The 16692-nt window shown below is 39.4% G+C and overlaps 1 protein-coding gene across 3 annotated transcripts in view; it reads right to left on the minus strand.

Annotated features, from left to right (window-relative positions):
* MFSD14B (major facilitator superfamily domain containing 14B) overlaps positions 1–16692 on the minus strand; it is a 76039-nt gene that overhangs the window by 35592 nt on the left and 23755 nt on the right. For 2 of the 3 annotated variants that reach the window (XM_035029283.1, XM_035029286.1), the window contains exon 2: positions 14403–14498. In XM_035029283.1, the coding sequence (XP_034885174.1) occupies positions 14403–14498 (96 nt within the window). Of the gene's footprint in view, positions 1–14402; positions 14499–14614; positions 14666–16692 lie in introns of those variants that run through there. The other variant, XM_035029284.1, reaches the window with a different exon arrangement.

The raw sequence follows: 16692 nt of genomic DNA on the forward strand, positions 1-16692 counted from the left end.
CTATCAGAACTCCTTAACAGTTTCATTTGTTACATGCATCACAAAAATATGGCGAAACAGCAAAACACAAGAAAGTATATTTTAAAAAACGTTTCTCTAATCCTGGGTGTGCCACTGGGTGTGGGTATCTACTGTCTCACAACCCTCTGTTCTCCCCTTATATATTCTGTCAAACTGAGGCTGAGAGCATACAGACATTTCTCGGACTCCCCTTGAGCAGAGGCTTCCTCACAGTTTCTGAGGGTGAAAGAGAGGTGGAGAAGTGCCGTGAATACTACACCAACTCCAGGGCTGCCTGCTTGCTGTCAAAGGGGCACCGGTGCTGATCCTCCACTGTCTCCGGCTCTGTCCTCTGATCTCCCCTAAAACAACTCTACCCTCAAAACGACCCAAACATGCATTCATTTGTGCAGGTGATGCAATCCAGAAACAGGAGACAACCACTTAAATCTGGCAAAACCATCAGCATGTATAAACAATGAAGTATGCATTTATTGGGCTGTACATTAAACTGAAGAGATCTAATGGGATGCCTGGCTATGTGAGGGACCATTTCTGGGCAACAGTGCCATGATGCAGGAAGTTCCTCTAAGAATTTTCAATCTGTGCTTTCCAAAATTCTTCTACATTTTCCTAATGGGGGGTGGGGGTGGAGAAGAAAGCAGTTAAATCTTATTGGATAAATAAGTAAAACAAAACAAGTCAATAAAAGCCAAATCTTCATAAAATAAAGCAGCTGTAAAGAAAACAGCAATATTCTACCCATTTTATAAATTTAAAAAAAATTAAATACAGTATATAATTTAACCTGACGATAAAAAGTTTATTAAACATTTCTGATAAAAATCAAAGCTTTCATTTTTAACATCTTCCTATATAAAATAAAACTTAAGGGGGGCGGAGCAAGATGGTGGAGGAGTAGGAGACCTGGATTTCGTCTCCTCTCAGGAATTCAGCTGGATAGGGATCAAACCATTCTGAACACCTACAAACTCAACAGGAGATCGAAGAAAAGAAGAGCAACAACTCTCTCATCAGAAAAGCGACCACTTTCTGGAAGGTAGGACGAGCGGAGAGGTGAATCCGAGGCGATATTCGGGAGGATAGACGGCGGGGGAGGGGCATCCGTAGGCCGCTTCTGGCAAGTGAGAGAGCCACTGAGCACAAAATCGGAACTTTTAAAAGCCTGCTCCGCTGAGGGACGTCACTCCGGTGGCTAAGCGGGGGGTGGAAACCTTGCGGGACGGTGTGGTCTCAGGACCCTCGGGGTCACAGAAAGACCAGGGGTGCCTGAGGGCGGCAGAGCTCCCAGGTAACGGAGCAGGGAAGTCGGCTGCAGAGGCGGAGCCCAGGCACGGGCTCTCAGCTCGGGGTTGCCATAAATCGTGATCCGCGGCACAGTCGGGCCACTGCTCCTCCAGCAGGGACCCAACAAGCGGCCGATCCGGGGAGACTCACCTCCCTGCCCCTGGAGGAGCCGCGCGGGAGGGCACTGCAGGGATCTACTGGGTTTGGAGACTCCACACGGGGTCGGGGGCCAGAGATAGAAACGCGCGGTCACAGGCCGGGTGAGCACGGAGTGCGGCCGGAGACCGGGGAGACGGGAGTGACTGACTGCTTTTCTCTGGGGCCTCACTGAGGAGCGATGCCCGAGTTCTCGGCTCCTCCGAGGCGGAGATTGGGAGGCCGCCATTTCCACTCTCCGCCTCCAAAGCTGTACCTAAAGCTCACAGGGAACAAAAGCTCTGGAGAGCAACCCGAGCAGATTACTTAGCCCGGACCGGGCGGTGGGGGGGCAATTCCACCTCTGGCAAAGACATTTGGAAACCACGGCAACAGGCCCCTCCCCCAGAAGATCAGCGAGAACAGCCAGCCAAGACCAAGTTTACCGATCAATGAGAACGGCAGAACTCCAGCGCTAGGGGAATACTACACATAGAATTCATGGCTTTTTTACCATGATTCTTTAGTCTTTCAAAGTTCATTTTTTTTTTAACTGTCTTTTTTTCTTTTTTTTTGAATTTTTCTTTTTCCCTTTTTCAACCAACATCTTATCAACCCCTTTTTTAAAAAAACATTTTTATTTTTCATTTTTAGAGTCATATTCTATCCCTTCATAGTAGTTACCCGTATTTTTGGCATATATATATAAGTTGTTCTCTCTTTAAAATTTTGAGATAGTTTCTTCTAACAGATCAAAATATACCCTAAATCTCTAGTATATGGTTTTTTCCTACTCCCCTGCCTGATCACATTCTCTCCCTTTTCCTTTTTTTTTTAAATCCTCTTCTTTCTTTTTTCAAACAACTTATCAATTCCTTTTATAAAATTTTTTATAATTTCTATCTTTACAGTCATATTCCATCCCTTCATCATATGAACCCTTATTTTTGTACATATATAAGTTTTTCTTTCTTTAAAATTTTGGGAGGCACTTTCTTCTAACAGACCAAAATACACCCAAAATCTAGTGTGTGGCACTGATCTATATACCAGCCTGATCATATTTGATCACATTCTGTTTTTTTGTTGTTGTTTTGTTTTGTTCTGTTTTTGTTTGTTTTTATCTTTATCTTTTTCTTTTTCTTTTTTCTCTCTTTCCCTTTCTTTTCCCACTGTTTCAGGTCTTTTCTGATTTGTTTAGAGTATATTTTCTGGGGACGTTGTTACTCTGCTAGCATTTTGTTCTCTCATTAATCTATTCTCTGCACAAAATGACAAGACGGAAAAAATCACCTCAACAAAAAGAACAAGAGGTAGTACCGACTGCCAGGGACCTACTTAATACGGACATTAGTACGATGTCGGATCTAGAGTTCAGAATCATCACTTTAAAGATACTAGCTGGGCTTGAGAAAAGCATGGAAGTTATTAGAGAAACCCTTTCTGGAGAAGTAAAAGAACTAAAATCTAACCAAGTTGAAATCAAAAAGGCTATTAATGAGGTGCAATCAAATATGGGGGCACTAACTGCTAGGATAAATGAGGCAGAAGAGAGAATCAGTGATATAGAAGACCAAATGATGGAAAATAAAGAAGCTGAGAAAAAGAGAGATAAACAACTACTGGATCACGAGGGCAGAATTCGAGAGATAAGTGATACCATAAGACGAAACAACATTAGAATAATTGGGATCCCAGAAGAAGAAGAAAGAGAGAGAGGGGCAGAAGGTATAATGGAGCAAATTATAGCAGAGAACTTCCCTAATTTGGGGAAGGAAACAGGCATCAAAATCCAGGAAGCACAGAGAACCCCTCTCAAAATCAATAAAAATAGGTCAACACCCCGACATCTAATAGTAAAACTTATGAGTCTCATAGACAAAGAGAAAATCCTGAAAGCAGCTAGGGAGAAGAGATATGTAACCTAAAATGGTAGAAACATTAGATTGGCAACAGACCTATCCACAGAGACCTGGCAGGCTAGAAAGGACTGACAGGATATATTCAGAGCACTAAATGAGAAAAATATGCAGCCAAGAATACTATATCCAGCTAGGCTGTCATTGAAAATTGAAGGAGAGATAAAAAGCTTCCAGGACAAACAAAAACTAAAGGAATTTGCAAACACAAAACCAGCCCTACAGGAAATCTTGAAAGGGGTCCTCTAAGCAAAGAGAGAGCCTAAAAGCAACATAGACCAGAAAGGACACAGACAACATACAGTAAAAGTCACCTTACAGGCAATACAATGGCACTAAATTCCTATCTTTCAATAGTTACCCTGAATGTAAATGGGCTAAATGCCCCAATCAAAAGACACAGGCTATCAGATTGGATGAAAAAACAAGACCCATCGATATGCTGTCTGCAAGAGACTCATTTTACACCCAAAGACACCCCCAGATTGAAAGTGAGGGGGTGGAAAACCATTTACCATGCTAATGGACACCAAAAGAAAGCTGGGGTGGCAATCCTTGTATCAGACAAATTAGATTTTAAACCAAAGACTGTAATAAGAGATGAGGAAGGACACTATATCCTACTTAAAGGGTCTATCCAACAAGAAGATCTAACAATTATAAATATCTATGCCCCTAACATGGGAGCAGCCAATTATATAAGGCAATTAATAACAAAAGCAAAGAAACACATCGACAACAATACAATAATAGTGGGGGACTTTAACACCTCCCTCACTGAAATGGACAGATCGTCTAAGCAAAAGATCAACAAGGAAATAAAGACTTTAAATGACACACTGGACCAAATGGACTTCACAGACATATTCAGAACATTCCATCCCAAAGCAACGGAATACACATTCTTCTCTAGTGCCCATGGAACATTCTCCAGAATAGATCACATCCTAGGTCATAAATCAGGTCTCAACCGGTACCAAAAGATTGGGATCATTCCCTGCCTACTTTCAGACCACAATGCTTTGAAACTAGAACTCAATCACAAGAGGAAAGTCGGAAAGAACTCAAATGCATGGAGGCTAAAGAGCATCCTACTGAAGAATGAATGGGTCAACCAGGAAATTAAAGAAGAATTAAAAAAATTCATGGAAACCAATGAAAATGAAAACACAACTATTCAAAATCTTTGGGATGCAGCAAAGGCAGTCCTAAGAGGAAAGTATATAGCAATACAAGCCTTTCTCAAGAAACAAGAAAGGTCTCAAGTACACAACCTAACCCTACACCTAAAGGAGCTGGAGAAAGAACAGCAAATAAAGCCTAAACACAGCAGGAGAAGAGAAATAATAAAGATCAGAGCAGAAATCAATGAAATAGAAACTAAAAGAACAGTAGAACAGATCAACGAAACTAGGAGCTGGTTCTTTGAAAGAATTAACAAGATTGATAAACCCCTGGCCAGACTTATCAAAAAGAAAAGAGAAATGACCCAAATCAACAAAATCATGAATGAAAGAGGAGAGATCAAAACCAACACCAAAGAAATACAAACAATTATAAGAACATATTATGAGCAACTCTATGCCAGCAAATTCGATAACCTGGAAGAAATGGAGGCATTCCTAGAGATGTATCAACTACCAAAACTGAACCAGGAAGAAATAGAAAACCTGAACAGACCTATGACCACTAAGGAAATTGAAGCAGTCATCAAAAATCTCCCAAAAAACAAAAGCCCAGGGCCAGATGGCTTCCCAGGGGAATTCTACCAAACATTTCAAGAAGCATTAATACCTATTCTTCTGAAACTGTTCCAAAAAATAGAAATGGAAGGAAAACTTCCAAACTCATTTTATGAGGCCAGCATTACCTTGATCCCAAAACCAGACAAAGACCCCATCAAAAAGGAGAATTACAGACCAATATCCTTGATGAACATGGATGCAAAAATTCTCACCAAAATACTAGCCAATAGGATCCAACAGTACATTAAAAGGATTATTCACCACGACCAAGTGGGATTTATCCCTGGGCTGCAAGGTTGGTTCAACATCCGCAAATCAATCAACGTGATACAATACATTAACAAAAGAAAGAACAAGAATCACATGATCCTCTCAATAGATGCAGAAAAAGCATTTGACAAAGTACAGCATCCTTTCTTGATCAAAACTCTTCAGAGTATAGGCAGAGAGGGTACATACCTCAATATCATAAAAGCCATCTATGAAAAACCCACAGCAAATATCATTCTCAATGGGGAAAAACTGAGAGCTTTCCCCCTAAGGTCAGGAACGTGGCAGGGATGTCCACTATTACCACTGCTATTCAACATAGTATTGGAAGTCCTAGCCACAGCAATCAGACAACAAAAAGAAATAAAAGGCATCCAAATCGGCAAAGAAGTCAAACTCTCACTCTTTGCAGATGACATGATACTTTATGTGGAAAACACCAAAGACTCCACCCCAAAACTGCTAAAACTCATACAGGAATTCAGTAAAGTGCCAGGATATAAAATCAGTGCACAGAAATCAGTGGCATTCCTATACACCAACAACAAGACAGAAGAAAGAGAAATTAAGGAGTCGATCCCATTTACAATTGCACCCAAAACCATAAGATATCTAGGAATAAATCTAACCAAAGAGGCAAAGGATCTGTACTCAGAAAACTATAAAATACGCATGAAAGAAACTGAGGAAGACACAAAGAAATGGAAAAATGTTCCATGCTCATGGATTGGAAGAACAAATATTGTGAAGATGTCAATGCTACCTAGAGCAATCTACACATTCAATGTAATCCCCATCAAAATACCATCCACTTTTTTCAAAGAAATGGAACAAATAATCCTAAAATCCGTATGGAACCAGAAAAGATCCCGCATAGCCAGAGGAATGTTGATAAAGAAAAGCAAAGCTGGCGGCACCACAATTCCGGACTTCCAGCTCTATTACAAAGCTGTCATCATCAAGACAGTATGGTACTGGCACAAAAACAGGCACATAGATCAATGGAACAGAATAGAGCCCAGAAATGGACCCTCAACTCTATGGTCAACTAATCTTTGACAAAGCAGGAAAGAATGTCCAATGGAAAAAAGACAGTCTCTTCAACAAATGGTGTTGGGAAAATTGGATAGCTACATGCAGAAGAATGAAACTGGACCATTTCCTTACACCACACACAAAAATAGACTCCAAATGGTTGAAAGACCTCAGTGTGAGACAGGAGTCCATCCAAATCCTAAAGGAGAATACAGGCAGCAACCTCTTCAACCTCAGCCAAAGCAACTTCTTCCTAGAAACATCGCCAAAGGCAAGGGAAGCAAGGGCAAAAATGAACTATTGGGACTTCATCAAGATAAAAAGCTTTTGCACAGCAAAGGAAACAGTCAACAAAACCAAAAGACAACCGACAGAATGGGAGAAGATATTTGCAAATGACATATCAGATAAAGGGCTAGTATCCAAAATCTATAAAGAACTCATCAAACTCAACACCCAAAGAATAAAGAATCCAATCAAGAAATGGGCAGAAGACATGAACAGACATTTTTCCAAAGAAGACATCCAAATGGCCAACAGACACATGAAGAAGTGCTCAATATCGCTCGGCATCAGGGAAATCCAAATCAAAATCTCAATGAGATACCACCACACACCAGTCAGAATGGCTAAAATTAACAAGTCAGGAAACGACAGATGTTGGCGGGGATGCGGAGAAAGGGGAACCCTCCTACACTGTTGGTGGGAATGCAAGCTGGTGCAGCCACTCTGGAAAACAGGATGGAGGTTCCTCAAAGAGTTGAAAATAGAGCTACCATATGATCCAGCAATTGCACTACTATTTACCCCAAAGATACAAAAGTAGGGATCCAAAAGGGTACGTGCACCCCGATGTTTATAGCAGCAATGTCCACAATAGCCAAACAGTGGAAAGAGCCAAGATGTCCATCGACAGATGAATGGATAAAGAAGATGTGGTATATATATATACAATGGAATATTATGCAGCCACCAAAAGGAATGAGATCTTGCCATTTGCAATGACGTGGATGGAACTGGAGGGTATTATGTTGAGCGAAGTAAGTCAAACAGAGAAAGACATGTATCATATGACCTCACTGATATGAGGAATTCTTAATCGCAGGAAACAAACGGAGGGTTGCTGGAGTGGGGGGTGGGGTGGGAGGGATGGGGTGACTGGGTGATAGACACTGGGGAGGGTATGTGCTCTGGTAAGCGCTGTGAATTGTGCAAGACTGTTGAATCTCAGATCTGTACCTCTGAAAGAAATAATGCAATATATGTTGAGAAAAAAAAAAAGAAGAAGAAGAAGGTAGCAGGAAGGGAAGAATGAAGGGGGGAAATCGGAGGGGTAGACGAACCATGAGAGACTATGGACTCTGAAAAACAAACAGGGTTCTAGAGGGGAGGGGGGTGGGAGGATGGGTTAGCCTGGTGATGGGTATTGAGGAGGGCACATTCTGCATGGAGCACTGGGTGTTATGCACAAACAATGAATCATGGAACACTACATCTAAAACTAATGATGTAATGTATGGGGATTAACATAAGAATTAAAAAATTAAAAAAAAAAACCTAAGGAATATATTGCCTTTATTCTTCAAAACTATTATAAGCATTAAATATAATGGTATTTCCTTTTTTTAAAAAAGATATTTATTTATTTATTTATTTATTTATTTATTTATTTATTTATTTCGCAGAAGGGGAAGCAGCAGAGGGAGAAGCAAACTCCCCACTGAGCAAGGAGCCTGATGTGGGGCTCAATCCCAGGACCCCGGGATCATGACCTGAGCTGAAGGCAGACGCTTAACCAACTGAGCCACCCAGGCGCCCCTATAATAGTATTTCCTAATAACTGAAAGTTTAGAGAGTTGAACTGACTTCTAGTACAATGAAGCTAATAACCGCATAAGTATGTATATATGCTTACACATTACACACACACACACACACACAGCTGTATTTCTGTACTTCTGCCTAAAATTCCACTGATAGGAAACTAAATTTACAGTATTCCTGAGAAGCTAAGAATAGTGAAGTACTTCTGGATGATACACAGCAGACGGGAAACCCTGGAAGAGTTGAAGCAACAATAACATGTGAAGGTAGGGGAAAAAAAAAAGATCTTTGAAAACGTAAATTTCCCAGAGTCCAGGAAAAAAACTAAAACAAAAAAAAGAAGATTCAGAACTGGAGGAGGAGGAAAAACATCCACAGTTGAAGAGGTTTTTAAAAGGTTATAAAATGAGCTCCTGGTATCTTGCTCTCAAGGCTGCTGACCTCCGTATCTGTGCCCAACATAAGAATCAAACAGCACATTCTCTGAACTGACATTACTAAAGGGGATACTTGCAGAATCAAATGGGTAGGATTAAAAAAATGATAATGCCCCAGGTTCCTTATGTTTGCCAAGAGTAGCATAAAGCCCTACAATCACACAATAAACTACTTCATCCTTATACAGGGATCTCTGAACAACCACACTGGCATCAATCAGGAGCTCCTACAAGCAATGCTTGCATTCAATTCTGAGGAACAGGCCTTTCCACCTGGGCAGTACTCCAACTACCAGAGGTGTATAGGGCACAGGCAGCAAATTGGCAAGCTGATATTCTTTCTGACTTGTATTTGTGTTTTCCCAAGTGTGATAATTGTCAGTGTGTATATTTTAGGAAAAATCATACTCCATATGATTTTCTAGCATGTTACAGGAAGTCAGAAGATTTCAAAACATGGGGCTTCAGTTGCCACATCACTGATTAGCTGAGTAAGCAGACAGTGGCTGCCACAGCTGAAGGAGCATGTATTCCAACGACAACATTCCTATCCCACTTCTGACATTTACATTACTTGCCTAGCCCCAGAAAAATTTGTTTTCACAATCTCTGATCTACCCCCTCATTTGTAAATATAAGCATGTATAAAATTCAGTAACAAATCTGAAAATCACTGAAAGGCACAAAAAGAACACAAACAGGAAAAGATAATCTGCCTCACTGCTAAATAACCAAATTATGGTAGGAAACAGAAGAAAGTTTTAAAATAAGTAAGTGTCCTCCAAGACATTCCAAAAAATGCTATGCACATTAAAAACAATGTGCTGCACAGGGACCTGCACCAAAGCAAAACAAGTAAAAAAAAAGTCTTCAAGAACTGATTATAGGAGAAAGCACAGAAATACAGAAAAAGTAAGAACATCAGAATGGATAAGTATCAGGGTAAATACTGACTGTATAAAATATTACAATGTACTGTAGTGTTTAAAAAAATACAGAATTTAGCTGCACAACAATAATGTAAAAAGTGGAAGAGAAATACATCTCTCTTGAAGGATGCCAGAACAGGCAGACAAAAGACATGAGTGAATATATAAAAGACATCAAACATAATTAACAAATTTAACATACTTACCACACAGAGAACACTACTCCAGGGAATACTTGTTCTTTTCAGATCATATGGAAAATTTATCAGAATTAACCATATGCAAGTATACAAAACAAGCTTCAACAAATTTTGAAGAACTGAAATAATTCATAATATGATCTCTGATAATACAATCTAGAAAAGTCCCCAAATGTTTAGAAATTAAGATAATATACATGCAACAATCTATGACCATAGGGAATAGAGTCATTAAGACTGTAATAATTCTGTATGGTGACAGATGGTAACTATCACAGTGAGCATTTTGTAACGTACAGAACTGTCAAATCACAATGTTGTACACCTGAAACTAATGTATCATACTGTACTTCAATTAAAAATAAACGAAACGGTCACACACACACACACACACACACACACACACACACACACGGGAATATTATTCAGCCATAAAAAGGAAGGAAATTCTGCCACTTGAGACAACATTAATGGACCCTGAGAGCATATCACTAAGAGAAATAAGTCAAACAGAAAAAGACTAATATCATATTATCTCATTTATATGTGGAAGCAAACAAAACAAAACAAAATAAACAAGCTCACAGATACAGAGAACAGACTGGTGGTTGCCAGAGGCAGGGGACGGTGGGTGAAATGGGTGAAGGGGATGAAAAAAAGTACAAGCTTCTAGTTATAAATATATAACAAAACTAAGTGAGTGGGATTTATGCAAGGGTGGCCTAATATTCAAAAATCAGTGTAACTGGGCACCTGGGTGGCTCGGTCGGTTACACGTCTGCTTTCGGCTCAGGTCATGATCCCGGAGTCCTGGGATCCAGTTTTTGCGTCAGGCTCCCTGCTCAGCGGGGAGCCTGCTTCTCCCTCTACACCCCCTTTCTTGTAATCTCTCTCTCTCAAATAAAATCTTTTAATTAAAAAAATCAATATAACTGACAACATTACTCAAATAAAGGAAAAATCTAGTTGTTATCTGGTTATATGCAGAAAATTCATTTGATAAAATTTAACACCTAAGCAAAACAGGAATAGAGGAGAACTCCCTTTCTCTGACAAAGAGTATCTACAAAAACATATCTATAGCAAATAACATACTTAGTGGTGAATTTTAAATTTTAGATCACTTTCCAACAGAGATCATCTGTGAGATAAGGATGCCTACTATGATCTCTTCTATTCAACACTGTACTGGATGTCACAGCAATACAGTAAGAAAAAGAAAAAGAAAAAGGACTGGAAGGGTTTAAAAACTGTCACTCACAAAATATATGAACATGTATGTAAAAATCTGCAGATAAACACTTAGTATTAATAAGTGAATTCAGCAAAATCACTAGACACAAGGTCAAAACACAAATTGTTTCATGTACCAGTGTAACAGAAAATTCAATCTTTACCCATCCCCATGAATACCCTAGCCAGCTAAGCACCAAGCGTTCAGGGACTGACTGGGAACTTGCCACCAGTCTTGGCACCCTGGCTGTGTAAGTAACAGCCCCAAGGCCCTGAAATGCAAACTAAGACCTAGTTAGAAAAGCAGCAATGGGGTGGGAATGACTATAAGCAGGGCCAAGTCCATATTTCCAATGGGAATGGCATCTATCTGCCTCCTTTATCCCAGCAATTAGAGCCTCCATTTTTTATTGCATCTCATTCATAGCCCTTTTTATTTTGCCTTAATTAGATTTTAGTTCTTTTACTTCTCCAGAAAGGGATTCTCTAGTGTCTTCTATGCTTTTTTCAAGCCCAGCTAGTATCTTTATAATCGTTATTCTAAACTCTAGTTCTGACATCTTACTTATATCCATATTGATTAGGTCTCTGGCTGTCAGTACCCTCTCTTGTTCTTTTTTGAGGTGAGTTTTTCTGTCTTGTCATTCTTGCAGAACGTGGTCTCTTTTCTATTTGTAGAATTGTAGCAATTCTTTTCTTAGATCTCTGGATGAGTTTACAGGTGTTTAGATTGATTTGATAGCAATCTAGCTGAATTCCTGGGACCTGACAAAACTAAGGTCTCCAACTTCTCCGCCATCCTGGAAAGTCTCCAATTCTGTACTACTTCAAACAGAGCACTTCTAATGAGTGCTAGGATGCAGACAGTCTGACTGGACAAAATACTAATATGTAGGTACTGTTCTGTATCTCCAAATCCTTATTTCAGACTGTTTTTCTCACCTGATGGAACAGGACAGAGTGCTGTCCACTAGTTATAGCAAGGAAAAAAAACCCACACATGAACCATCATCCTAACAGTTACACCATAGTGGGTGATAGATGCAGGATGCCAAGAACTAGTTATCTGACAACAGTAAACCCCAACATAAAGGAAGAGGATAAACGAACTCCTGCTGTAATAAACAAACCCTAATTCTGTCCCTTCCTTATCAAACAACCTAACATTATCAGTTTTCTGTACAACCAGAAAAGGCAGAAAGTGGAGGGGATATGCCAGAGAAAATCTCCCCCTCCTGCCCCCCGTAAAAAAGGTGAAAGGAACCAGCCCTGCCACATCAGAACAAAAACAGAGGTAGCAAACTGTGATGTAAAGGCTAAGGGAGATAGGACAGTAAAGGACATTTAGCTTAATTTAGCAACACCAAGAGCTCAGAAAAAAGAGAATGAGCCCATCTATTGACTCAGCAACACTTTTTCTATGACAGTATAGTGTGTCAGAGGAACGCTGTACTCCTCACAGGTTTATTGTAACCAAATCTTTGAAAGCAGCACAACTGCTCAGAAACTGCAAAGAGAAAATAAAGCAGCATTTTAGCTGGCTTCTAAGGCTGCATTCCAGGGTCTAACGAGGACAAAGAACCCCTAGGAAAATTATCTGCATTGGGCAGTAAGAAAAAAGGCACATCAGTCTTTGCATGCATATTAAAATTAATTAACTAATTAATTAAAATTAAAAGAGATCTGACAACCTGGTCTAGGGCCAAAAAGGTCCCCAAAGATTTTAACTGTCTGGAAGGTGGTTTCAGAATTTCTAACAAGGCCTCAAAAGTATTAAAGTATTCTTCACTTTGAATTCTTACTAGAGCATGATTATAGGATTAACTCTATATTGAGAAACCTGCTGAACCACTACGGCAGATTTCTGGTTGCCTTAGAAAAATACTATTTAAACTATTTAAAACGCTTAACACATGGGGGTTGGGGGGACATGGACATGGACAGAGCCAGAGAGCCTAGACCAAAAATTAAGTAACATAGTTCCTTACAATCAGTAGCCTGGTGTGTCTATATTCATACTGAAAATAGGTCTCAAAGAAACAATCCCTCAAGGACACACACGTGTGCCTACAGTTCATATACTTATTATTCAAAGAAAATATCTATTGAGCACCAACTGTGTCATAGGCAGCCCAAACAGGGGTGAACACAGCAGGCTCATGAAACTTAAAGCAGGGACCACTTACCCCCATTAACTAATAACCAATTACCTTCTGTAGTAAAGCATTAGGAAGGAAAACGTAGTATAATGAGAAAGAATAAAATAGAGGTTTAAAAACACAGGCAACCTTTTAAGTTGACTGCTCCATCCAAGCTGTCATTTTAATTAAATCAAATTTTATTTTAAATGCACCAGAAGAATTAAAAATAGCAAAGTCTTATGTAAGGCTAACAGTCACCCTTTACAGTTGCCTGTTTTCTAAAGCTAATTTGCGACCAGAGTTTATCTGTATCCAAAGGGATTCTCCAGTAAGGCAAAATGGTGATTGGGAAGAGTTAACCACCAATGATTTTTAAGACAACTGAAATGTAAAGCCAATTTAAAAATACCTTTTTCTTCAATTTTAAAATATTTTTATTAGAATTGTTACTGATTGGGGTGCACCTGGGTGGCTCAGTCGAGTAAGTGTCTGACTCTTGATTTTGGCTCAGGTCATGATCTCAGGGTCCTGAAATTGAGCCCTGTGTCGGACTCTGTCCTCAGTCCACTTGGGATTCTCTCGCTCTCTCTGTTACTCCCCCTGCTCGTGCACACACGTGCATGTGCACTTTCTCAAATAAAATCTTCTAAAAAAATAAAATAAAAAGTAATTAAGCACCCCAAATCTACATGCCAAACCTTTCTTAAGCATTTCCCTTCCCTTTAACCACAACACGTATCAAATATCCAGGTTCTTGCTAAGAAATTCAGTACAGCCTCTGCAAAGAAGTGGCTACAGTAAGTTAGCTACCAAATATGACAATGATCACTGTTACAAGGTACTTACCAATCTATTTCCTATGTTCTTAGTCAAAGGCCATTACATCCATACAAAGTAAGTTACAAAGTTCAACAAAGCTTTGCAATAATTTCCCCTTGTGCATCCTTATGGTCTTCCTAAATACCTACAGTTCACTCACAGCACTTCTAAGATTCTGGCTCAGTGGGAGTGCCTTGCTACCCAAGAATATTTAACGGTGCAGCCCAGGTGTTTTGTTGCAGGTAGTTCTTAGTCTACACAGTGGAAACAGCACAGTGGAATAAGCAGTCTTAAATCGCTGTCAAGAGATTCTCTCAAACACATACCTAAACATTTGGCCCTGGGGATATATGCTTAAGAACCTCTGTTTTGCTTTCATAAACAAAGACCTGTTCAGCAATACTTACAGTTAACATTGGAGTTGTCAACAAGCCCCACGCAAAGAATTCTAGGAAGATGACAATAGCAGCATGATATACACTTGGTCTGCCAAAGCCTTGTAGCTAAAAAAGGAAGAAAGTTATTATGAAAAATAGTAGACAGATAAAAGTAATCAATTTTGCTAAAATGGTATCTAACACACAAAATAAAGACTGTATAAAGTAAGCTTAGGACCTACCTGTATTATATATGATAAAACTTCATTCTGTGGCATCCCTGATTCCTTGCCTAATCACAGAAGGTGGCAAAGTTATAAACTTTTTCACTTGTCCCATGACTGCAAATAACTGAGCTTTGGTTGAGAATCAACTGGGTCTTTAAGAGACTGAGGTTCCAAGACCTGACTATTCTGTCTCTTACTAATTGTGTCCCTCAGAAACTTGGCCTTACTAAGCCTGGTTTCTCTAGCTTTGTAAAGAGAGAGGTGGGCATGTGGGTCACTTGCTCAAAAGCTTCAGGAGCAGCAGAGATGATTTAAATGATGGGGGAGGAAGAACAATAAGGAAAACACAGTCCATACCAGGGGGTCAAAATCCAACTTTCTGTTTGTTACATTTTAAGACTGTATCTATTCTGCCAGTTGTCTGCAGTTTATGACTTCTGGAGATAAATCTAAAATTCCCTTCAACTTAATGTTGATTCTGTGACAACGCTTATTACAAGATTAGGCACCTTGCTACCATTTGGTAGTAACTGAAAGTGATGCTTGCAAAAGACTCTGTAAAGCCCTCACTATTCTTATGCTTATATTTTTAAGTCTTTAAAAGGTAGAAGTAAATCTACATTTCACTGGAATTTAATCGTAAGGAAATAATCAGACAAATCCAGATTGTGGGACATTCTACAAGATAACAGGCGTGGTCTCCTTAAAAATGCCAATGTCATAAAAGATGAAAGTAAAGGTCAGGAGACTCATACATATTGAAGGAGGCGAGAGTCACACAACAAAATGGGGGATCCTGGAGGAAAAGGGAACAAAAGGATAAAATATGAATATGGACTTTATATTAATCATTTGGGTATTCTTGATGTCTGCAACTTACCGTCAAACGGTTTGGCAAAACAACAACAACAAAAAAAACGGAAAAGATACATACATACTTCCTAAAGCAAATGTTAATAAATGCCAACTGCTGAATTTAGATGAAGGGAATATAATTTTACTTTTGACTTTTTTTTGTAGTTTTGAAAATTTTCAAAGAGTCAAGAACAAATGTTACTAAAAATACAAACTCGTGAATTTCTAAATTTTTGCCATGTCCAATGAAAAGTACCTTTAAATGCCATTAAATAAGACATTTGCAAAAACAGAAAGCATTTTACAAAGTTAAAAAAAAAATTTAAGCATCTAACAACTCACCCCCTCCAAACCAAAAGGCCTTTAACATAATCTTCCAAAAAGGAATAGTTTTCAATAGTCCTTTACCAACAGAATAGTGAATGGAAATGGCAGCAACTATTCAGCCTCTGCCTGTGATTAAGCTTTCTGAGACCCTCTTCGTTAAGTCGTTCTAGCCGCTAGAGACAGAAACTTTGCCATCACCCTTGGCTCTCCCCACACTGCCCTCCATCTAATCCTCTACCACCTCTTGCCCAGGTTACTGAGTAGCTTTCCACCCTTGCTCCTTCACCCACTGCACTGCAGCCACAGTGCCCCCATTTAAATGTAAATCAGATCCCAGCAATTCCTCTGCTCCACCCTCTTAGACTTCCAGGGCAGTTAGCCCCACATACCACTAGTCCAAGGAGGTCCCACACCTCCCTATCCCCTTTTGTTATGCTCTTACTGTTTCCTAGAGGATTTCCAACAAACTTTAGGATTCATTTTTGTCTACTGCCCATGGAATGGTAATTTAAATGCTATGAAGGAAAGGATTTTTGTCTTTGTTCAATGATGTATCCAAATAGCCCTTCTCTCACCCCACTATAGTAGTAAGCACTCTACAAAATTTATGAGATGGAAGAAGGATCTCTTCTTCAGAGACTAACATCTTTTCTCTGATCTTTTAAACAGCAAAACCCAAAATGTAGAAAAAAATTTGAAGCAGATGGCCCAGTTTCTTCAACAAGGAAATGGTATGGTCAAAGAAAAAAAGAAAAAGGAGGGAGAACTATGTTAGTATATAGATTAAAAGAAATCTAAGAAATATTAACCACAAGCAATATTCTGGGACTTTGGGGTTTGACTCAAACTATCTGGAAAAAAGACAATTCTGAGACAATCATGGAAATTTGAAAATGAACTGGATATTAGAT

Source organism: Mirounga leonina, unplaced genomic scaffold, assembly GCF_011800145.1.
Source record: "Mirounga leonina isolate KUSES-001 unplaced genomic scaffold, KU_Mleo_1.0 Mir_224, whole genome shotgun sequence".
In the NCBI taxonomy this organism is placed as follows: domain Eukaryota; kingdom Metazoa; phylum Chordata; class Mammalia; order Carnivora; family Phocidae; genus Mirounga; species Mirounga leonina.